The following is a 24,532-nucleotide window of genomic DNA, read 5'->3' on the forward strand; positions in this document are numbered from 1 at the left end:
TATTTTGTTAACTTTTGTCATTGTTAATTTACGTTGAAAACGATAAAATGTAAATAATAAATGCGAGATTAAGCCTTAAGAATAGTCTTAATTGTGTCTACGGGTCGCGAAAACCGAAAAAAACACTAAATATTTTACTAATTCATCGACATCTTCTCTTGAAGTATCTGGAAGTAGCAGGCCTGAAATTGAACAATTAGTTTTCATTCATTCAATTTTAATACTAAATGGGTGAAACATTGATAAGTTAAGTTGATAAACCACCAACTCAAGCAAATAAAAAGCAAGAAATTGTCTTGTGGCTGGTAAGAAATGATGCAAGTCCAAATTTTATTAAAATTTGAGCTGTTAAATCTGAGAAAAGCAACTAAGCCGTAAGCTACACACACATGCAGCTGCGCACACCAGCATGCACGCACACACCAGCATGCATGCACACACACGCAACCGCGCACACACATCCAATAATCCAATCACACTCATTAGATGCCAGCATACGTGATCAATATTTGACTCACGACTGCTATAATATACTCTACGGATAATATACTAACTCATACGAATCTATCGAGGTCGCATTTGCTAAGGCGCCCGAAAACCGTTTTTAAATACTAGAATTAGACGAGAATCGAGTAAACCAATCGAGCGAAACTGACCTTTAAGGTGGTGAACATAAGGCCGAGTTCCCCGTGCTGCATGCCCGGCTCGAGGAAGTCCTCAACGAAATGTATTTCGGAGCCGAGCTGCAGGATCCTGGAGCGGACCACCACGAAATGGAAGACCGGGAACAGCTCGTCCATGGTCCATAGGTAGTTTTGACCTGGGAATAGTGTATCGTCAGCGTAGGGAAACGAGCTATTTATCGTCAGCGTGGGGAAACGAGCTATGTATCGTCAGCGTGGGGAAACGAGCTATGTATCGTCAGCGTAGGGAAACGAGCTATGTATCGTCAGCGTGGGGAAACGAGCTATGTATCGTCAGCGTAGGGAAACGAGCTATGTATCGTCAGCGTGGGGAAACGAGCTATGTATCGTCAGCGTAGGGAAACGAGCTAATAACCTCCTGGTGATAAGCAGTTAACAAACATTACAACTATGCCAGTATACGGTTTTGATATTAAAACTTCTTTAGCAAGGTTGTGTGCGATTTGAAACTTGAATGAAATGACAATGACACTAAGAAGATTTAGGCTGCGAGATAATGAGATAGAATGCCTCTGAAAGCTTAATTTCTACCGGATTTTTATTATTGTCTGTATGAGTTATCTGAGCCCATAGACATCTAGAATGTAAATGCTTCACGGCAGAAATAGGCAGGGTGGTAGTAACTATCCACGCGGACTCACAATACGTCCAACCACCACTAAAATTGTCATGTTAATTCCACATAGTGGGAGCCGTTAATAAAGTATTGTTAGGTACGTATTTACTTAGAAGAGTCACAGCACTATATAAGAAAACACCGGGCGTATCATCAGTTAAGTCATTAGTTCTTCAGTTGATGCCTTCAAACAAGTGACCTAAGCCTTACCTAATTCTTGTTGGACGGCGCTGGTCATCTTCTGAAATGTATTCCTTATGACGAGGAGTTTCTCGATCGGCGAGAAAGTGGTCTTCAATTGCTGAAGCGTTTCTACTGCCTCTTGAAAGTGTTGATCCTTCATCGGAGAGTAAGGAGGTGACTGATTGTTTTGCGACGAGTAACTCAGCCAGAATTTCCTGAAAAATATTCACTCAATTAGGTAACAAAAACGCACTAATAATTTGTTTTTACTTTCAGGCTTGTTTTTTTCATTTTCAGTATCAAAACATTGGTGGTAGGGCTTAAAGTAAGTCTGCACGGGAAGGTATCACCGTTTTGACCATTTCTGCCGCGAAGGCGAAATAATATTGACCCCTCAATTTTTTTGTTTTTTTTTTATTGCCCTTGTAGGCAGACGAGCGCACAGCCCACCTGATGGTGAGTAGTTACCGTCGCCCATGGACTTCAGCAATGCCAGGGGCAGAACCAAGCCGCTGCCTAAAAGCTTCAAGGTCTGTAAGGTCCCTATACACACAAGTGAGATGTCGACCTCATCCCTCGAAGTAGGCGTGGGTATTCACGTCATGTTTCCTAACCATAACGGTGGGCCGTAAAATCGTTAACTTTAAATTTTGATGCACCAAATTGAATATGTTACTAATTGAAACGTTAACACCTTTTGATATATAGGGTATAGTCTAGTTGTTTTATTAAATTTGTAATTGCAAGAGTGTGACTCCTTTGCCATACTAATTAATTTAAATTGGAAACAGATTCCAAAATCTTGAAACATGACATATTTTTAGTCCTGCTCAATAGAAACAGGTATTTTTTAGCTAAATTTATAGTTAGTAAATCACTATATAGTATAAAACAAAGTCGCTTTCTCTGTCCCTATATCCCTATGTATGCTTAAATCTTTAAAACTACGCAACGGATTTTGATGGTTTTTTTTTAAAATAGATATAGTGATTGAAGAGGAATGTTTATATTATGTATAATAACATTAAATAGTGGAAAAATCAATAATAAATTACAGTTTCCGAAGCGAAGCGAGGGCGGGTCGCTAGTTGTGTATAAAATATTGTTCATCCACGTACTGCAATAACATATAGATCGATACTCACTGATCGATCCCGAGGAAGGCCATCAGAGTGATATCCGGCTGTTTGTTCCACTTTAGCAACCTTCTCCAGTACATGTCGTCTTCTCTCTTGTTGTGTAAAGCATACAGCACGAATAGAGCTGGGTGCACGCGAGGCAGCAACGTCGGCTGGAGCAATGCAGCTGCCGATACCACTTCACTGCGGGAATACGTAGGAGTATGATACAAATACACAATTTCGCAGAAACGCGGGTAGTCAAATATATGACCTGTTCGATTTTCTTAGAGACTTTTTGGTGGGAACGCGAGGACTGAAGTTGTGTGATTTGTTTTATTTTGTCTATTTAGTGTTTCTTCAGGTTTAAATGTGTAATAACGGTGGTTTATTAACTGTTTAATATCTGTGAAAGTGCACAAATGTGGGAAAACGAAACAAAGCCGTTGGACGCAACTTCTCGGGATCCTCCAAAAAGTCCACTGAAAAAATCTCAGTAAATGACCACCATTTTACTGAGATTACATTTCATCCCATATCATCGAATCTCATTTCATTTAATTTCATCCCAGTTGATTAATGTTTCAAATTAATCATCTTCATTTCATTCATTTTTTCATAAAAATAAGAATATATAAAATAAATAAATATAAATTAAAATAAGGCATGACTTAAAGGTCTTAGTAACCAGGTCATAAAATCCCTTAAAAAAAAAAACGATTTTCTTAACTTATCGTTTCTTTAGGTTGAAACGTGCAATAATGGGTGCGGTCCACTAAGCGCCCACAACGATCAAAATTCTCTTTAGTCGTTCTACAAAATACGGTCGTTGTGGTCGTGGCGGAAACGTCACTTATGACGTCATGACTTACGCTCACGCGAAGCTCACGACGACCCATCTAAAAAGGTGGGTCGAAGTGATCGTTGAAAAAATTAGCGGCGTTTTCAAAACTCAAAGCATCAAAAATGGCGACCGTTAAGCTTACGTTATTTCATGCGGAAAGAGATACTATCTGGAGCATTAATGCGACCTCTAACCAAATTTCCAAGTGCCACCGCAAAAGACATTTTAATTACATTTGAACGTAAATAATTAAATACACCACTAATAAAAAATTAAATTATAATTTTTTTCAATATAAATCCATTTAAACAATAATTAATTAAGTTTATTTTCAAGGCTTACAGATTATAACCTAACCTCTTAAATCTTTTTATTAACTCGCCGTTTGTATTATTTACCTCCACACTCAAAACGCTTTAATAATCCATTCCACTTGAGTTTACGACAGTAACGCTCACAAACAAGTGGAACGGGAAAAATTGCGGTCGTGAGCGTGATCGTTGTGAACGCTTAGTGGAACGCACCCTATAATGGTTTACTCAACATTAGGAATCTATTAAAGCTGACAAGGATGGGGGTAAGCGAAACAGAATCACCGGATGTGGTGTCTCAACTTCTTCCATATAACTCACCCGTGAATAGGATTGCTATCGTTTTCAACTTCATCATCGTTCTCCTGGGTCTTATACGGCAAGACTAGATCGGCATTCTCTGAGGGTAAGGCTGGGAACAGCAGCCTGACCACTTGGTAGAGCCTCGCGGTTATACTTTTGAGTTCTTTGACCGCGTGACTGAGAAGTAGCGGGTGGACACGGACGCCTCCGTACGTCGTGTTGAATGCGTTCGTCAAGCCCAGAACCAGCTGCCCCAGCGGATGGTGAGAGGACTCGCAAGCCTGTGGGTATTTCAATATTACAAAATTAATCAATGAACGCATTCTGAAAATTTATATTTTTAATAAAATTTTAAATTTTATTAGTTTGGTTGGATAGTCAGATGATCTTTAAACTTCCCGATGTTTTTAAACTAACAGAGTCCATAGACAACAAAACATTAGTCTCAATTGTCTTTTGGGTCAATGTCTGAATCTATACTAATATATAAATCTACAATGGTTTTTACGGATGTTAACTTATAACTACTGAGCCATGCATCTGATTGACTTGAAACTTGGTATCCATGTAGAAAATACATGTAATTAATGGATAGGCTAATATTTATATGAGTGTTGGACTCTCTACACCAGTTGCGGGGGCGTTAATGATGAGAATCTTTGTGGGGGTGAGAAATAATAATGTTAATTTTAAATGCTCAGCGAAGCGGGCGGGTACAGCTAGTCTCCTATGAGATTGGAATGGGCCACTCAGGTGAAGTCACTGATGACATAACTATCTAGTGTAACAAAACTGAACTTACATTGTACAAATACTGCTTCAATTCCGTATATTCGTCTAAATTCAAAGTATCTTGTCCAAACTTTGGTATGACTTCCAGACAATCCACAGATTTTTCAAGATCAGTGCTTTTATTCCTTTTAAGGCTCGTTTTCATTCCCTCTTTATGGGAAGAGGATATCGCTACCGCAACGTTTTGCCATATCTTCACGTTGTCCACCGTTGGACCCGATGGTCCGTGGGCAAAATGATTACCGGTGGGTGTTAGCACCGCGTCTGATATACCCAAGCATTGGAAGCACTGGCGGAATAGAGCGTTCCATTTCTGGTTTGGTGCTACACTTAATTTTCCGAATGAACTGTAAGAAAAACACGATATTCAATTTGCATTTGCGTCGGGCTATTCTGGCTTAACCTTGACTAGAGCTCACGGGGCTGAGCCCGGGAGAATTTGCCAACATTTGCCCTAGTAAGAGAGCCGGATTAGAATCGTGACCCACAGAGAAGATTCGACGAGAAACGCAACGTGTTGTGTCTATGAAGGTTTAGCGGAAAACGGACTGAAAAGAGGGTAGACAGATTTGTTTGCTTCTAACATCTCACCCGTCGTCTCCAGTCAATCCGTGACCGCGGCACTCGCAACAACTCCTGAAATATCGGGAACTCATTGAGAGTGAATTTCGTTATAAGAAACAGTCGAATGTCAAACTCGTGTATAATGTAGTACATACTGAAGAAAGTTTAAAACAATTCGTAATAATATTAATTAATTTAGAAAATAATAAGAATCTATTAGGTTTTTTTTTTTAATGTGTGATTTATGAACAGCAAATAATTTAATGCAATAACAGCAAAAAGCTTGAAGATTTAATATAACTGCTAAACTACTGGTAACATACTTTTTTTTCATTTATATTTTGTTGTAAATAGTTTTATTAACATACTTAGGTTTGGGATTAGCTGGCAACACAGGATTCGAAACGTTCATGTGCATGGTGGCATTCGATATTTTAACTCCCTCAGTCCAAGCCCCGCTCAATGAACCTTCTATCTTATCCCCACTAGAAAATGTGAGAACTCCTTTACCAGAAAATACACCAGCAGATCTGAATTCGCCTTCGTAATGTGTACCGTCTTCAAACACCATAACCCCGTGACCCTAAAAGTTTTATTAATTATCAGAAAATAAACAAAACAATTTTATTGTAATCACAAAAATTTACAAATTTACTTAGACTATTGTGGCCTTGTGAAAGAATGTATTACTGGAGACAATATTTGTGTTTGTATGTTAAATATTTTAATACATATACAGGCACTCACTGTCAACACATCTTGCGTAAATAAACCTTCGTAATATATTCCATCCAAAGTCACGATCAACCCACATCCGTGTTTCTTGTTGTCACTCCAATTTCCTAAATATTTTTCTCCTTTTCCAATGTCGTCCATGACACCGTAGCCTTGTCTTGCCCCGTTAACCCATTCTCCAGTGTAAATAGTTGCAGATGAAGATGTGAAATCTCCTTGCTTTTTAATACCATGTCCATGAGGCTGACCGTCTTTAAAATATCCCTCATATATGTCACCCGAGCAATACTTCATTTTACCGTAGCCATTCTGTAAGTTATCTTTCCACTGGCCTTCATAAATCCCTGAAATTAATTTAAGGATTGTAATAAAAGTGTAGGTAAAAAATATTTGATAATTCATATTTGTATTCCTTACCTACACCAGGTATTTCCATTTTTCCATGGCCACATAGAGTATTTAGTTGAAATTGTCCAATGTACTGCTTGCCATCTGACCATTCTACTTTACCATTTCCATGTACTTTACCATCTAACCATCTACCAATGTATTTCGAATCTTTAAAAAATGTGCTTTTACTTGAGAATGTATAACTTGCTGATCTTATTGAGGGTAGTTTAAATACAGATTCTTTGTTCAAAATTATTCTTATGGAATTATTCAGAGCTTGTATCCATTCAGTTTTCTCTTGCTCGGTAACTGTTGACACTGATATAACTTCTTCTGGAGTAGTAAGTTGGATTATGTATTGTGATGGATCAGAATGTATGACAGACTCGACCCACAGGGTTTGAAGGGGGTGCACACTAGGTGAGCTACCACTAACATGAACAAATATGTCATTAAATAAAATGAACCAATGTGATGAAAATCTTCCAGGATTGACTAGATTTAGAGGTCGAGATTTTGATTCTCTTATTAATCGTCGTTCTGGAGCTCTATATTGCTCCAAACTTTTACCAACTGTTTCCCAAAATAGTTTCGTAACTTCCGCTTCTTTACGTTTTTTTTCTTGCTCTTCTATTAATGAATCAAATGATGAAACAACTTTATTTAATCTTTCTTCAATCTTTAATACAATTTCGCCTTTTTTTCTCTTGGTTTTATGTCTCAATATAGATTGAGCTATACATTTGTATGAACTTAATCTTGTTAATGGTTGCACAAAGGCAAGACCTATTATGGCTTCTGATGTCTTTTTACTATTTTTCTGTTTGTTCGAAGGAAGTTGATCACTAAATAAATTATAAATACTCGTTGGGACATCAATAACACTATTGATTTGGGTGAAACCACCAATAACAATTAAATTGCTTACAGCTACATAATACTTTCTATACAAAAAAATAAACTCTTCTAAATTTTTAATCAATGATATATCACATTCATTTATATGTTTTTCTGCATACTGCCACACTGATAATACATTTAAAGCTGTGACATTCAATATGTCACCAAAAATATCACATACTGTTTCATAAACATTGGAATGTGCAGTAATTGCTTTACTTTTCTTCAAAAAAACCTTGATAAGATTTTGATAAATCAGTAACATTTCTTCTAGATATCTTTGAGCAATAGATAAGTCTTGGAACTGTGGATTTTTCTTTGAGTTTTCTACTGAGCAATAACTAATATTACCTGAAGATAAGATTCTCCAGTGATAGCACAGATTTTGGGGTTTACTTGTATGGTGTTGTGGCTCTGTAATTTTTATAGTCACCATGCTTGGAGATTTCTCTCTATCTTCCTCTAACAAACTAGGATTTAAATTCACAACAGATTCTGTGAAACCATCTGTGTGTTTGCCCATGTATAATATATTCTCATTGTGCGTGTAGACTAGAGTATGATGATCAGCAGCAATGACATCCCTAATTCTATCGCTCTCTGAGTTTTCTGTAAATTGTTGTGGTCCACTTTTATCTTCTCTTGAATCGAAGCTTAATTGATGGTAATGATTGTATCCCCAAGTGAACATTCGTCCATCGAGCGTGAGAGTAGAACAATGCAAACTCCCACAAGAAACTTTTTGTAGCCCAAACCCCGATAAACTCATGACAATCATTGGTTTAACCCTTTTGACTGTGTCACCAATTCCTAACTGTCCATAACTTATGTCACCCCAAGTCCATAATTCTGTAGCTAAAATATTCCTTCCTAGTTTAGACATGTTCTTAATAGTCTCTTTTTTTCTGGCTTCTTCAAACTCTTTTTCACTACTAATAGTGCTGGTGGAAAACTGCAAATCATCTACGTTACAGTTTGAAGTGCAGCTGTACATGAGGGACTTGGTTTCTTCATTCTGATTTCTTGATAGTCGTTCTACTGTCTCATTGTTTTCGCTACTACCACTGACATGCCTCGAAAGTGTTGCAACTTTATCACCTACTGTTTTAACACCTTCATAGACAAAATTAGTGAGATTTGAAACATTCTCTTTTATGATTCTAGTAGGTTTTTCTGTATATTCAACTAAATAATCTTCACCAGCTGACACCCATGATAATTGTCGACTTAAAAACTGTCTTGCAGCATCAGCATTCATGAATATATTATTAATCTTTTCTGCATCGGCTTCAGTTGTATTACTATCTTTATCTGAGCCATCACCATTTTCTGTATTAATTAATTCATCACATTTTTTTTCAGTTAATGTTTCAGTAGTTTGTATAATGTTTTGTGCTATTTTTGATTCCTCCGAAGAGGAACTAGAATCTTCAGTATAACTGTAAGCATCAATATGAAAATCTGTAGGTGGAGCAGTAGTACTACTTGAGTCTTCACTTGATTTACTTATATGAACACCTAATGGACAGGTTTCAGAAAAGGACGGCACAGATGCAGGAGATGCAAGGCCTATGATAGTCTGGCACTGTGAACAATTAGTTGCGAACACCTCTTCTTCATCATTTTCACTGTCTGTATCGCAGTTATCAGACTGTTTAACATTTTTCCTTGCTATCACAGCAGCAAAGTTGTGACCAATGGAGGCACTGTATACAGTTCTTCCTTCAAAGAATGGTATCTTCTTAATACTATTTGTATCTAGTGATATTTGGGGCATAGCTCCAGAGCCCCATAACTGTCCATCACTACTAATGAATAGTTGACCAAAATCATTAGCTACAACAGTCCGAAATTTCACTTTGTAACTTGAGCTCCTGAACCCGTGGGGGCAGCATTTAGAGTCTTCCTTTACTACAATTTCTTCTTTATTTTTAAAGCTACAATTTGTTTTAAATAAGCGCCCGTGCGTGTCTATGATATATAGTATGCCATTATGATATGATATGTCCAGTGCTGAAATACCGCTCACCCTTTTAAAATTCAAAGAATCGTCTGCATTTTCGCAATAATATATGCCATGGTCGTTTCCTAACACAATAAAATTTGTATCTAATGAGCACAATTTAACAACTTTATCAGGTACTTGTTGAGACGTGGGCACGTTTAGGGGAGTCACTCCTTTCCAAAACTTATGCTGACTCATTATTTAATCAAGTTTTCTTAAATTGATAAGTAGGTGTTTGTTTAACACTAATTTAATTAACTAAACTCAAATTAATATGAACGAAACAGATCACAGAGCCGTATTTTTAGAATCAAAATTATGTTTATGATGCCAAAACATTTTTAATTGCCACAACATCATAGATATTAATGACTTCAAGGAAAATTTCCACAACATTTATGGATAAAGTAATTAAAAACGATTTTGATTACACTTATGTACATACATATATTTATTTATGTATTGAGGTATGTGATTGTATCCTTTTTTTTAGATTTTATGGCCTGGTAACGATACCTTTAAGCCAAATTGCATTCACGAATAAAAATAAGTATGTGTACTGCTGTGAATACAGCTAATACATTTAATAGGTATTAAAACTGTAATTGCTATTATTGTATTTTCTGTATGTATAATCTTTGTGGGTAACGTTATAGGGCAGATCTTCCACGGAGCTGCTATAATTGCTCGGTAGCTCGGCTCTGAACGATCTCTTTTTTTTCCTACCTAAGCTGATAGCCAGCCTCTAGTGAGACCATATCAGCGTAACCTTAACTAGTAGGTGAGCTCAAGGGGCTCAAATCTAACGACGTTGCTAACACGAACCCTAGCAAGAGCCGTGCTTCGCAGAATCTACCACCGGATCGTAAATGCGACCCACTGAGAATATCCAGTGAGAAACTCAGTGGGCTGTGTCTGTAGGGTTAATTTACTCATCGAGCCAAGCAAAACAATAGAAAATTAATTAGTAAAAGATTCGTTTTAAGCTTTGAAATAATCAATTCTGCACAACAGAAACTTTTTTCGTTACATGGTTCTAAGCTTTGTTTTTTTTTATTGCCCTTGTAGGTAGACGAGCACATGGCCCATGTGATTGTGAGTGGTTACTGTCGTCCATGGACAGAGCCAAGGGCAGAGCCAGGCCGCTGCCAACCAGTTTATACTCTCCACAAGCTTCGGTTGAAGAAGGTGTTGTTATAATTGTCGGGAAACACCGTACACCGTGGAGGGGAGCTTATTCCAAAGCCGGACGGTACGTGGCAAAAACATCTCTGGAAACGCCCTGTGGATGACCGCAGTAGTTCCAGGTAGTATGGACGAACTCTACTCCGGTGGCGGGCGGTGCGATGGTAAAAACGAGATGGTGGTTTCATGTCGAACAATTCCTTAGAGCACTCTCCATGGAACATACGGTGCAAAATAACAGAGGGAACCCAAGTCCTTCCGCAGGCACAGAGGTTCCAAACGATCCGTGAGAATGAGATTATCGACAATCCGAACGGCTCTCTTCTGTATAGAGTCAAATGGAAGTAGCTGGTTTTTGGGAGCCCGGCCCAGAGTTGGGAGCAGTACTCCACACGAGGCCGTACCTGTGCTTTGTAGAGCGAAAGTCTTAAGCAAAAGCTGTAAGATAACAAAATGTTCCATAAGGTACAACCTAATAAATAAACGATTAATTACGAATTGACGAACGGTAAAATATAAATACAGCGATAATGCGAATTGATACCACTTCCTTATTTAAAGCAAATAATGAGACCGCACGTCTATAAGTGTAATTTGAGCCATATCACTTAAGTTTATGGTTTTTTTTTTAATTCAAAATTTGTAAGAATATAATACAATTTATACATGCATAATAGAAAAAGATTGAACAACATTTGAGATTTATCAATTAAATAAAAATTAAGGTTTAAAAGATTTCTTATCATTACTAAAAATGGATTTGTTTAAGAATACTTACAAGATCATAATGCATTAATTGTTTTACATTTATACAGTAAACATTAGGTTTTACTATCATTGTGATCCATAGTACAATACGCAAAATTACGTCACTTTTTTATTGCATTGTAACTGGGATATAACAACTACTATATTAATCTCATTAGTGTGTGTATGTCTTCGTATACCTACTCTTTTTAAAAACCAGAAATTTGTAAGAACTGGTACATAGTTCCAACAGTGTTTAATCGAGATGTGATATTCGTGGTAGTATTTTTAAAGGCTAATCTGTCGTATAGTGTCGATTGCAAATAAGGTATCGATTACAATTATCGATAGCTACTGATAGTCGATTTGGAGAGCTACACTAAAATGTAATCAAATCAAACGTTCTCTTGTGAATTAAAAATGGCGAGCCGTGCTGGTTCAGCTAGACGCGCTCCTGAAAATGAAGCGACGATCCAATATGTTCAGTGCGATGGACTGGTAAGTAAATTTAAAATTAAAGCTTAGAAAGGTTCTCTGAGACGGACGTCAACTGTAGGTTTTAAATTAAAAAACTTTGTGAAAGTTCGTGCCTCGACACGTCATGTATTTTTACCATTTAATTAATATATAGAAGTAAACATCGTCAAATAAGGTGGATTATTATGTTCTGGAACATGATTCGTGTTGTATGATTTTAGGAGATCTTAGATTACAATAAAATATGTTGTAGTTGCAATAATAATGATAATTGTATAGGTTATGTTTTCAATTTTGTGCTCTCGTTTCTTTTTAAATAAATCGGGTAAACGTTGACAATTCACCAAACCTTGAATAATTCGTTATGTTAATTTCTATAGGATTCTATAAAACAAAAAAACTTTCGATATAAAAAGAAAATAAAAGACTACAAAGGTTTTTTATTTCTGTTTACAACATATAAACGTTGTTGAGTCATTGACTGTTTCGGGACATTTGCCCTGAGCCCGGGGGTCATTGAAATAGGAGGATGATCTCATCTAACTGTACATTTAAAACATTAAATTTTCTCTGAACCATATAATTAGCGTTTTAAACTATGCTTCATTACAAAGTTTAGATCTTGATAGTATATGCGAAGTAATTTTTTGTTATATACTATACTAACTACTATTTACTGATAATTTTATGATTTCATAACTATAATGAATGAGATTAGTCTTTGTTCTGATTAATTGAAAATAGCAAACTATTGACTGCTTACACATACACAGAAAGTTAATATAGCAATAATTTAGCAATATTTTCAATACTAAGTAATTGTGCTATGGATAAGGTAAACCTGGTTATATTGAGAAAGGACCAATTGGATGGGTAGGTATTAATTTTTGTTTTTGTTAAACTGTAAACATTAAAGTGTATTTTAACTTGCCTTGAATAACATCCCTTCTGAAGTTATTTAGTTGAAACATGCTTAAAGTAGTGATAAAACAGTTTAATATGTGGTAATCAAACAAATCCTCATTGAACCAACTCAAGCATTTTAAATAACAGATCTGCTTCCTACTTTTATAATATACTAGTGGCCCGCTACAGCTCTGCTCGGGTCTTTAACAAAAATTCAATGATATTTGACATTGTTTTATTTTTTTAAACAAAAGAACACTTTTTGCAGCATAACTATAATAGTTAGACATATGCTGTCACGACACTTTGAAAATAATAATTTGTTCTATAAAGTCGTAGTACATTATTTTATTCTATCATCAATCGTTTTTGCAGGGCACGCGATGTAAAGAATATTTTAGTATAGATTTGTGCTTTGTGTTTTAGGCAGTGATGAAAATAGTGAAACACTGTCATGAAGAATCATGCAGCAACATGGAGGTGGCTCAGGGAGCTCTCCTTGGTTTGGTCGTTGAGAACCGTCTGGAGATTACCAACTGCTTCCCATTTCCAAAGCATGACGACACCATGGACGAGGAGGAATACCAGTTGGACATGATGAGGAGGCTTCGAAGAGTCAATGTTGATCATTTTCATGTTGGATGGTAATTAATATTGAAAGTTGTTTTATAGTATGTTAAAAGATGTCATGCAACCCTTTAAATTAGAACAGCAGCTGCATCTTTCTTTTTTCTTATATCTTATATCTTTCTTCAGGTACCAGAGTGCAGATGTAGGCAATTTTCTAAGCCTTTCATTATTAGAGTCACAATATCACTATCAGACCTCTATTGAGGAGAGTGTTGTCGTGATTTACGATACAAAGAAATCAGCCAGAGGATTCTTGACTTTGAAGGCCTATCGTTTGACACCTCAGGTAATTATGCTCTCATAACTATACATATTTTAAAGTGCAAATGTTGTAAATTGAGCTTTATGATAGAACTAATTTCTGAAGTTCAGCTATTTTATTTATTTATATTACATAATATATTTAGTGAAGTTGAAGTCGTCGTGGCCTAAAGGATAAGACGTCCGGTGCATTCGTGTTGAAGCGATGCACCGGTGTTCAAATCCCGCAGGCGGGTACCAATTTTTCTAATGAAATACGTACTCAACAAATGTTCATGATTGACTTCCACGGTGAAGGAATAACATTGTGTAATAAAAACCAAACCCGCAAAATTATAATTTGCGTAATCACTGGTGGTAGGACCTCTTGTGAGTCCGCACGGGTAGGTACCACCACCCCGCCTATTTCCGCCGTGAAGCAGTAATGCGTTTCGGTTCGAAGGGTGGGGTAGCCGTTGTAACTATACTGAGACCTTAGAACTTATATCTCGAGGTGGGTGGCGCATTTACGTTGTGGATGTCTGTGGGCTCCAGTAACCACTTAACACCAGGTGGGCTGTGAGCTCGTCCATCCATCTAAGCAATAAAAAAAAAAAAAAATATCACTTGTTAATGCTAAGTGAATGGCAGAATCTACATTTTTGAGATATTTTAAATGTTTTGTATGGGGATACTATCTAAGTGGTCCATGCAACCTGCAGATATCACAACATGAGTGCATATTTGATGTCTCACCATTAAACCAGAATGAATGTATGATTCCCAGCAAATATAAAGAGGATGGTAATGTATGTTCTTATACATATGTCTTAAGATGTAAGACTGTTCTCACTCCTTAAACAAATTATTATTACGTGCAGAAGTAATAGTAACTTGGACTAACAATATGCTCATCAACAAGCAAGTAAATTATTGTTGTTTTTTTTTTACATTTATATTGTGAAAACATTATGTATACTTGGGTGTTCATGTATGAATAAGAATATATGTAAAATTGAGGTTAATACTTACTTTACAGGCTATTGCTATGTACAAGGAAGGCGATTACACTCCGGAAGCACTACGTAACCTGAAGATTGGCTATGAAAATCTATTCATTGAAGTGCCGATTGTTATCCGGAACTCTCCATTAACTAACATAATGATCTCTGAGCTCACCGAGATGATACCTGAAGAGGAAGGATCCAAGTTTTTGGATCTGGGTACTGCATCTGTTCTTGAAGGTTTGTTTATTCTTATGATATGGTATGGTAAACAATTATGAGAAAAGCCTTCAAGATTTAGGCTACATCTGACTACATCAATTATGGGTTGATTCCTTTGCTGCAGTCTGAAGCTACTACTTTTCCCAGTAGTTGTTTCCTAACTGTTATATTAAACTTGTAATTTTGACTATGTGGAGGATTGGCAATAGACAATTTTAAGCAGGCGAGCTTTCACTATCATCTTGCTTATTAATTCTACTAAGAAAGTGTCCTCTTAAAAGGTACAGATAAACATTCATCCAATGTCATTAAAACTTAGATTCCTTATCTCGAGATGGAACTCATAATGTTAATATGAGGTGGCTCTTAAGAGCCTGAATATGTTTCTTCCTTTACTTAAATGTTCATATCTATATGTTGGTCATCATAAACAATCTGCAGAGAGGTTTTTCTTTATTATTTCATGTTATAATATTTAGTAGAAAACATTACATAGCATTTTTCTCTTCACTTTGTGTAAAACTATTGATTTTGTTAAATGAATTTTAATGTTGACCTGATTTTACAATTTAAGGGCATCTAAGGGCCCACTTGATTTCAAAATATTGTATTTATCATCATAACAATAAAATTGATTTAATTACAGGACAACTTCGCAGTCTCATGGAACGTGTTGATGAACTGAATCAAGAAGCGATCAAGTTCAATAGGTACCAACAGCTGGTGGTCAGGCAGCAACAAGACAAGCATCGTTGGCTGGTGAAGAGGGCACAGGAAAATGCCGCTAGGGCTGCTAAAGATGAGACCCCATTGCCAGAAGAAGACGTGAACAAACTCTTTAAACCTCATCCAGTCCCGCCAAGGTTGAATCCTATGATCGTAGCCGGACAAATAGACACATACAGCCAACATATAAGCCAGTTCTGTAGTCAGAGTCTAGCGAAATTGTATTTGACTCAGGCGCTTCAGAACGCCAAAGAAGCGAAACAAAACAACTAGTTTTTTTGTATGGTATTAAAAATGATTTGGTCATGTTTTGTTGTTTAATTTCACAATTTATTTATATGTTACTTACTATACTTTAAAACTATAAACTAAAAATATAAATAACAAATCTTCAATCTTCACATTCTCCTGTGGCTGTTTTACAGTTGCAACTAGATTATCAAGCTGATGATTAGTTTAAAACCATGCATAATTTTCATGGAGTTCATAGTTATAAAATAAATAAATAAATACTTGTACATAATTACTTGTAAATATTGTACCATATGTTCCATGGGGAGTACTCTGGGGAATTGTTTGAGATGATACCATCATCTCGTTTTTATCATCGCACCGCCCGCCACCGGAGTAGAGTTCATCCATACTTTGTCGTCGTAGCCTAACGGATAAGACGTCCGGTGCATTCGTGTTGAAGCGATGCACCGGTGTTCGAATCCCGCAGGCAGGTACCAATTTTTCAAATGAAATACATACTCAACAAATGTTCACGATTGACTTCCACGGTGAAGGAATAACATCGTGTAATAAAAATGAAACTCGCAAAATTATAATTTGCGTAATTATTGGTGGTACTACCTCTTATGAGTCCGCGCGGGTGGGTACCACCACCCTGCCTATTTCTGCCGTGAAGCAGTAATGCGTTTCGGTTTGAAGGGTGGGACAGCCGTCGTTACTATACTTGAGACCTTAGAACTTGTATTTCAAGGTGGGTGGCGCATTTACGTTGTGGATGTCTATGGGCTTCAGTAACCACTTAACACCAGGTGGGCTGTGAGCTCGTCCACCCATCTAAGCAATAAAAAAAAAAAAAATACTACCTGGAGTCACTACGTTCATTCACAGTGCGTTTCCAGAGATCTTTTTTGCCACGTACCATCCAGCTTTGGAATGAACTCCCCTCCGCGGTGTTTCCCGAGCGCTATGACATATCCTTCTTTAAATGAGGCTCGTGGAGAGTACTAAACGGTAGGCAGCGGCTTGACTCTGCCTCTGGCATTGCCGAAGTCCGTGGGCGACGGTACCCACTCATCATAAAGTGGGACGTATGCTCGTCTGCCTGCCTACAAGGGCAATAAAATAAAAAAATAGATACATACCGAATGAACTACACCTTACATTTTGGAACGTGCGGTCGTTGTCTTATTTGTTACGGCTAAACCCTTTTAAGATCTAAAGATCTGAAATCTTACTTAGCATCATGGTATTGGGGAAACGCAATGAAGCTAATTTCAGAGGAAGGGATTTAATTAAAAAACAATCGAAGTTCTCTATCATAAATATAAGTTTTTCATCTGAACACTTGTTGTGGAATAAACGGTGAGTTTCTCGCCGGATCTTTTGAGTGGGTCGCGGCTCCGACCCAGTGGTAGATTCAGCGAGGCACTGCTCATGCTAGAGCAGATGTTATTAAACTCTTCAAGGTTGACCCCACGAGCTCGCCTGTTAGTCAAGGTGAAGCTAGATAATCCACTTGAGGCTACTGGTAAATAGGTACGCAAAAACGACCGGTCATCGTTCTCGTCAAACCCGTCGCTTGCCACAAAGGGCTCGGCAAGTAAATTAACCTACAGACACAGCCCACTGAGTTTCTCGCCGGATCATCTCAGTGGGCCGCGTTTCCGATCCGGTGGTAGATTCTGCGAAGCACGGCTCTTGCTAGGGTTCGTGTTAGTAGCTACGTCAGGTTTGAGCCCCGTGATCTCACCTACTCGCCCGGTTACGCTAAAATGGTCTCTGAAGACGGCTTAGGTAAAAAAAAACACAGTCTCGCCGAGTTCCGTGAGATTTAGATTAACCACAATTCAGACGGTTCTTCATTATTTGTAATTGAGGGCACCAGTCCCCTAAATAAATTGAAACTTTTCAACATTAAAATAAGTATTGCTGTGTATTTATAAACAACTAATTTAAATGCTGTTTTCAACAATGCTGTTTTTTACATAGTCTTTACTTTTGCGTTTCAAATAATACGTGTATACAAACGAATAAGGAATCGTCCCTATTCCACAGAGTAGGTAGATACTGACGTCACTCACGTCACTAACGTCATAGCCCAAGAGCCCGTGGGTTCTACCTGTATGTATTTGACCAGACCTGAATTTTCGTACATTGAGACCCGTATACCTACCATGTATGAGGTGGGGACTCACTAAGCTCAAAGTGGTCGACGCGCCGAGCGCTCAGGTAGGACAGGTACCGATTTTGACGGATTTTAAATCCATTTGACCACGTCTGCCGTTTTGAAATTTTGAAAATATATGATTATTATTATCGGAAAATAAGAATGGCAGACCATTATCGCGCATTTTACTTTGTGGCAGACCACTTTGAAAATGCTAAAAAAATAAAATTTTGAAAGTAATTGACCAGATCTGCCATTGATATAATAATATGTTGTTTATTATACTCTTAAAAACTTATATTGATCACGGCAGACCTCTACATTGCGTACACACATCAACATATAATAAAATGTTAGCTACTACCCGGCCAGATGTATATTAAGTTTTCCGTTCACTGTTTTAGAGGAATATAATTTACTTGCGATTTACTTTAGCAATGTATTTACCGAAATTAATACTTTTTATATTCTATATACTAAACTTCATTAGTTAGACAATAAAGAAGTGAATTTTTTATGGAATAATTATAAATAATACGGTATAATGTTGATAAAAAAATAATTCAATTCCTCATTTTCCTACTAATATTTTGGAAGCTTTAATTAAACTTTAGCTTCTAAACGACGATACTAAACATCGTTATGTCAACGCCAATAGTTCTGAAACTCGTAATTACCTATGTTGGAATATTCCGGAATTGCTACATCGTTGACGGGATTAAGACTACTTTAAACATACTAAGGTTGTTTTTAAAAAGTGTCCACAGTAAAATGTTCAACCTTGGAAAGTAATTATTATTATTAACTAGCAAGAAATCGAGTGACCACTTATTTCAATAATAAAAAAAACACCTCAGTCCTAACGCAATTATTTTTTTCATCCGCCACAATATTTTTCTTTTACTCAGAAATATTCAAGTCAATACGACATAATTACGTAAACACGAATGCACCAGCTGCCCGCAATTACTTAATAATATAATGTAAATGAAATTTAATACGTTCGTTGGTTCTAATTAGCTACTGCGCAGAACTATACCATAGATTAAAGAACACCGGTGCTTATAATTGGGATAAACCCGAGAGCTATTGTCATTTGATTGCCTCAAATTGCTTCATCGGATGCCCGCAACACTGCCCTTACGGGTAATTTGTGGTTTTGCTAATGTTTCAACGATGGTCTCAGTAGTTTGATTGAACCTTCCATAATCCTCGGAGTATTAAATTAGATCGTAACAAGCTAATTTACCTTTGTAAAAATAGTTAATTTGAAGATGATGATGGACCCTTAAAGATTTCTATGCAAGTATGTAGGTACATACAAGGTAGTTATTAGCCTCATGTTAATAAAAATATGCATCAATATACCTGCTCTTTTGACCCTTTACGAAAAATTTATTTATAAATATAATTTAAGGCATTGTCGTTTTATGCTTTTCGCTAATGATATGCGTAATTCCAGTAATTGGGGGGCTATATTGTAAGCCGGCATTGATAGGTTCCAAAAGCCTGTGTGTATTTGGCGAGAAGCAGTCATGTGTTTGGTTTTCAAGTTTCAAAGACAAGGCATTAAGCTTGTGATTCCATCAGAAGTTTCTGTTGAAATTGCTTTCACCCAACAAAGCAATGCCATTGAAAACATCTGCGAAATTCTAGGAACTAGAAGTAAACTTTCGATTAAATAAATAGAAATAATAGACAATTTAATAAAACCCTTCAATGGAATTTTATATCTTTCTTAACAAACAACACTCCAAATCTTTTGAGTGGAAGTGAGGGACCGTCGCGATCGTAATAATCTAACTTTTCTAATCTTCTAATGGAAAATTTACTTTGCAAATATCCTCATTGTCTGGCGTACTTTTACGAGTATTTCTACACATATTTTACAACAGTAATAAAGATATACCTAGGCATCGAAACCTGCAATAGAGTATAAATTTGCCACGTGTGAATACATCAATGTAATGTTGATAACCACGGCGGGTACTATTTTATGTCATAAAATTTAAATTACGAAGAACGGCCACTAATTGTGGGTAAAGCTCGTTAATAGATAATTGAGCATGATGTCAATATATGCAAGGCAAGGAGTTTGCTGAAAGAAAATAGCCCTTGAAAATTAGATGGTATTCGAAAATTCGTGTTTCCTAGACCCTATCTATCTTCTAACCTAGGAAAAGAAACCCCCCTCAGGAGTCGTGACGCACATTATATCCATACGAAAGTTTTTGTTGAGAGTTTGGTGATAGCCAGACAAACCCCTGAAATATTTTTTTATTTTTTTTTATTGCTTTGATGGGTGGACGAGCTGACAGCCCACCTGGTGTTAAGTGATTACTGGAGCCCATAGACATCTACAACGTAAATGCGCCACCCACCTTGAGATATAAGTTCTAAGGTCTCAGTATAGTGACAAGTTACAACGGCTACTCCACCCTTCAAACCGAAACGCATTACTGCTTCACGGCGGAAATAGGCGGGATGGTGGTATCTACCCGTGCGGACTCACAAGAGATCTTACCACTTTAGTTATTTAGATTTTATTGTATTTCAACAATCTTTCAGGACTTCTAATGTTCTAAGTTTTTAATAACATTAACTTCAATTTCATAGTGTCCAACTGTGGAATAGAAGCACGCCGCCATAAGGATATCGAAATAGTCCGTTTCTCAAATAAGTAAACAGACCATTTGATCTCGAAGACCTGTTTATAGTATGTAGAGAGAGCTTAGAAAGCATGAAGCTAAATCCAAGTCACCTAAAGCTAATGCTTCCTTAATAACTGTTCTGAGTTTTCTAGTAGTGATCAAGCACATGTTAAATCCTATGGATTGGCGTTCTGGCTTGAAGAGCGATTCCGATCTAGTGTTAGATTCAGTGAAGCACTGCTGTTAGGGCTAGTGTTAGTAAACTCTCTCCGGTTGAGCCCGCGAGCTCCGTGAGTAGCTGGAATAGCTCTTTTTTTATTGCCCTTGTAGACAGACGAGCATACGACCCATCTGATGGTGAGGGATTACCGTCGCCCGTGGACTTCAGCAATGCCAGGGGCAGAGTCAAGCTGCTGTCTACCATAAGGCTTCCTCGTAGCTCATTAGGCTACCAGCTTTTAGGTAGCAAAAAAAAGGCTTGAAGAGCGGAAAAGTCCTGACTTATTTAATTAACAGACAGGAAAAAACACTTAGCAAACAAGCTATGTATGTTTGTAATAATATGAAAAAATATTATTTCTCTACATGTGTGTACATGCACAGATAAAATATTATCTTTTAGTTTTTATTAAAAGCAGTGATAGTCCCAGGTTTCAGCAATATTTAATAACAATGCTACTGCTATTAAGGCCTCTTATGTGCTCCTCGCTTATACCAGTTCTGAAAATCGAATGTTAGTTGTGCAAAAATATAATCTGTTATATTATTTTTGAGTTTAGTAGTTTAATAGTAGTACTTTAGTAGTCGTCGTGGCCTAACGGATAAGACGTCCGGTGCATTCGTGTTGAAGCGATGCACCGGTGTTCGAATTCCGCAGGCGATGTCTATGGGCTTCAGTAACCACTTAACACCAGGTGGGCTGTGAGCTCGTCCACCCATCTAAGCAATAAAAAAAAAAAGAGTTGGCCGATTTCTACTAACTCCATCATTTTCGTCTCATAAAGATTTTTAAATGAATCGTGTTCTAAGTAATTGTCCATCATCTTTTAAGTATGCTGTACGGGATGAAAAGTGCTTGTAATTATATTATGCAAATGTATCATAAAGTGTTACCTGGTATAACATCCACAATGTAATATACGATCATATCAATTCTTATTCTTATAGTGATAAAGTTCATTTTAAGCTATCTGGCACTAAAAAATATTTGGGAAGCAATAATTGCTGAAATTACACGTTCTAGCTCAAGATATAACTCTCGGATAAATTGTCACAGCAAAAAAATGAGATTTTGCAATCTACGCGCAGTTTAATTTAGCAATAAGATGTTATTTATTTTTAAATGCATCCATAATGAATAGTGGACATGATGAGAAATTGTACTAAGGCACATAGTGAATTTATGTTACATATATAAATTGCAACTTAATATTGTAAAAAAAAATCCATCCCCTCATTGACTTAATTTATTTCAGAGTTACGAGGTTATTTAAATGTATTTAAGTATTTAGCAAAAAAAAAAAACTTTTCTAGAAAACATATATATCTGTTACGTAAACTTGTTTTTTTTAAAATAAATATTAAAAATCAAATCTGTATTTATGTATACTTAATATTTAAAGCGTAAATTACATAAATATTAAATAAGTTTAATAAGTAACCCATTACGAATTTTTATAAAATTAGAAACAAAATGAGAGAGAGTGATCCGTCTGAAATACCATATACACAATTTTTTTATAATCCATTTCAATCGTTAATGGTTTGATAACACTTAAGTATTGGTTTTCGTGAGTTTTAATCAAAATAACGTGTATTACCATAATCACGGGTGTCGGGTTAATTCTGCGAAAATTGTACACTAATACAAAGCATAAAATTGAGTATGTCTGTTTATTTACGTGTTTGAAGAAGAAAGAACTTTATTACTTTATAGTAATGGTTCACTCTATAACCTCCATCATAATATTATAAATCTACATACGTGACGTGCTAAACATGGGTCTATGATAGTATTTTCCAGATTTATTTTAAAAAAAAACGAATTTAAATGTTAAATTCAAAACAAGAACAAACACAATGTTTTAACTAATGTGACAAAGAAAAGTTGAAGCGATAATAACCTTTTTACTCCAATTCAAAAACATATGAACGCGACGCTCTTATATCTAACTAAAAACGACCGTAGCCGCGGAATATATTTGGTGAAGCGGAAAAAATAACTATAAATAAAATTGAAATTAGGCTGCCGTTGCGCTGACGTGTAATTTGGCGGTTGCTGCTTTTTTTTTTTTGAATTTTTAATCAAATTACGACGATCAGTAATCTGTCGAGCGAGTTGTTTCTAATGTTCTTTTAAGTCTAACGCTTATTGAATTTATAATAAGTTATTAAATAAATTCGTTTTTTTTTTATAATGCGGGATTATCAATATCTGGTTAAGTATATAGCACATAATCCCTAAATATTTTCTTCAGTTTTTTCGACAAACATGATTAGAGTTAATCTTACAGTTTTCGTGTTTACGGATGCATGATAATGATAAATGCGAGCTAAAGCTGTAAACCACCGGTGAACCAGTTAGCTATCTTCGCCGATGACACGACCATCTACTACTCGAGTAGTAAGATGTCGTTCATCCACAGTAAGCTCCACATCGGCTGAGCCCTTGCTCGCCCACCTGTCCTGGTAAAACTGAAAAGGCCTCCGGGCCACAAGTAATCTCTCAAACATAAGAAAGAATTCCACATCGTGGCCATCAATTTAGGATAGTGGTTCTGGAAGTGGCGCATCGACATCAACTCATAAAAAGCACAGCCGTGCCCTTCAAAAGGGGTCACCCTCCCGACATAGGGATGACATTTCGTCCCCGTATTAGGACAGTCCGCGACCAAACACCGTGTTCCTACTTGGTCAACTCTACCCCCTGATTTGCAAGCGCAAGGAAATTGTCCCTTCGTAACAAGGTGACACTCTACAAAATTTGCATACGTCCCGTCATGACTTACGCAAGTGTAGTGTTCGATCACGGGCCCACATGAACATAAACTCTCTCCAGTGTGCTTTTTTTTAACGTTCTCGATAGCGTAAAAGTTAACTCAAACTTGTGTGCAGATGGAACAGCGTCCCTAGTGGAAAACGTAGGCAAATGTTTCGACTGATTACATCTCATTTAGGTTCATTCCAATTGATTACAGATAAAGCAATAAATTGCATTTAATTCTGTTTATTTCATTTATCAAAGTATGTAAAAATTACAATAACAGATTTTATAAAACTGAAGTTCACATGAAGCCGTTTTTTTTTTAAAAGAAGATTTTCTATTTGAAATTGACTTGTGGGTAATTCTTAATAACTTTATGGCTTATTCTGAAAAGATAGAGCATTGTTACCAGGCCAAAAAACATGAAAATAGTAATAATAATAAGTAAAATGGCGGGAATTTTAGAGACTTCAATTAACTCTTTGGAAGAGCCACCTCCTTCGTATTCATCCATCCATTCCACGATCCGTTCCTAATTCTCTCATAATCATTCGAATTACTCAGTGTAATTGTACACTGTAATTTCACAGACAAAAAATGATTAAATAAGCCATCAATATTTTTTTTATGGCAAAATTCAGTGGATGACGCAAAAATCAGTGTGATTGGTTGCTACGACTTGGCTTATCCCTTTTTTTAATTCGCAGAACAAACCCTAGTTTAGTTTACTACGAAAGTACATCCGATTAAAACGATTCACCTATATTTAATGTTAATTTAATGTAATGACCTCCACCACGCACATCCCTACATCCCTCTACAGCGTTGATTAGCAAGCGACAATTTTATTATTTTACTAGTGCTCTATCTGTTCTCGTGTATTTTAATTTCGACG

General features: G+C 36.6%; 2 protein-coding genes across 2 annotated transcripts; one reads left to right on the forward strand and one right to left on the reverse strand.

The window, feature by feature from the left end:
* On the reverse strand, positions 1-9,959 carry Als2 (Amyotrophic lateral sclerosis 2). The gene is made up of 9 exons (XM_028182751.2): positions 6,588-9,959; positions 6,183-6,514; positions 5,804-6,018; positions 4,882-5,218; positions 4,098-4,360; positions 2,649-2,825; positions 1,531-1,718; positions 657-820; positions 1-182 (listed from the first exon to the last, which is right to left on the reverse strand). The coding sequence occupies exons 1-9, from the start codon at positions 9,661-9,663 to the stop codon at positions 138-140; spliced, it is 4,797 nt and encodes a 1,598-aa protein (XP_028038552.2). The 5' UTR covers positions 9,664-9,959; the 3' UTR covers positions 1-137.
* Positions 9,960-11,735: 1,776 nt separating this feature from the next.
* eIF3h (eukaryotic translation initiation factor 3 subunit H) lies at positions 11,736-15,912 on the forward strand. Its single transcript, XM_028182745.2, has 5 exons — positions 11,736-11,895; positions 13,207-13,424; positions 13,537-13,696; positions 14,690-14,894; positions 15,523-15,912. Exons 1-5 carry the CDS (start codon positions 11,818-11,820, stop codon positions 15,873-15,875), a joined length of 1,014 nt encoding a protein of 337 aa, XP_028038546.2. The 5' UTR covers positions 11,736-11,817; the 3' UTR covers positions 15,876-15,912.
* Positions 15,913-24,532: the final 8,620 nt, after the last annotated feature.

Source organism: Bombyx mandarina, chromosome 04 (genome assembly GCF_030267445.1).
Source record: "Bombyx mandarina strain Sakado chromosome 04, ASM3026744v2".
NCBI classification, from domain to species: domain Eukaryota; kingdom Metazoa; phylum Arthropoda; class Insecta; order Lepidoptera; family Bombycidae; genus Bombyx; species Bombyx mandarina.

Bases quoted from the DNA above. Each gene is read 5' to 3' on its own strand.
- Als2 (XM_028182751.2), bottom strand. From the start codon at position 9,663: ATGAGTCAGCATAAGTTTTGGAAAGGAGTGACTCCCCTAAACGTGCCC. The intron at 6,515-6,587 runs GTAAGGAATACA...AATTAATTTCAG, and splicing joins AATGGAAATACCTGGTGTAG to GGATTTATGAAGGCCAGTGG. The intron at 821-1,530 runs GTAAGGCTTAGG...CACTATTCCCAG, and splicing joins CGCCGTCCAACAAGAATTAG to GTCAAAACTACCTATGGACC.
- eIF3h (XM_028182745.2), top strand. From the start codon at position 11,818: ATGGCGAGCCGTGCTGGTTCAGCTAGACGCGCTCCTGAAAATGAAGCG. The intron at 11,896-13,206 runs GTAAGTAAATTT...TTTGTGTTTTAG, and splicing joins ATGTTCAGTGCGATGGACTG to GCAGTGATGAAAATAGTGAA. The intron at 14,895-15,522 runs GTTTGTTTATTC...ATTTAATTACAG, and splicing joins TACTGCATCTGTTCTTGAAG to GACAACTTCGCAGTCTCATG.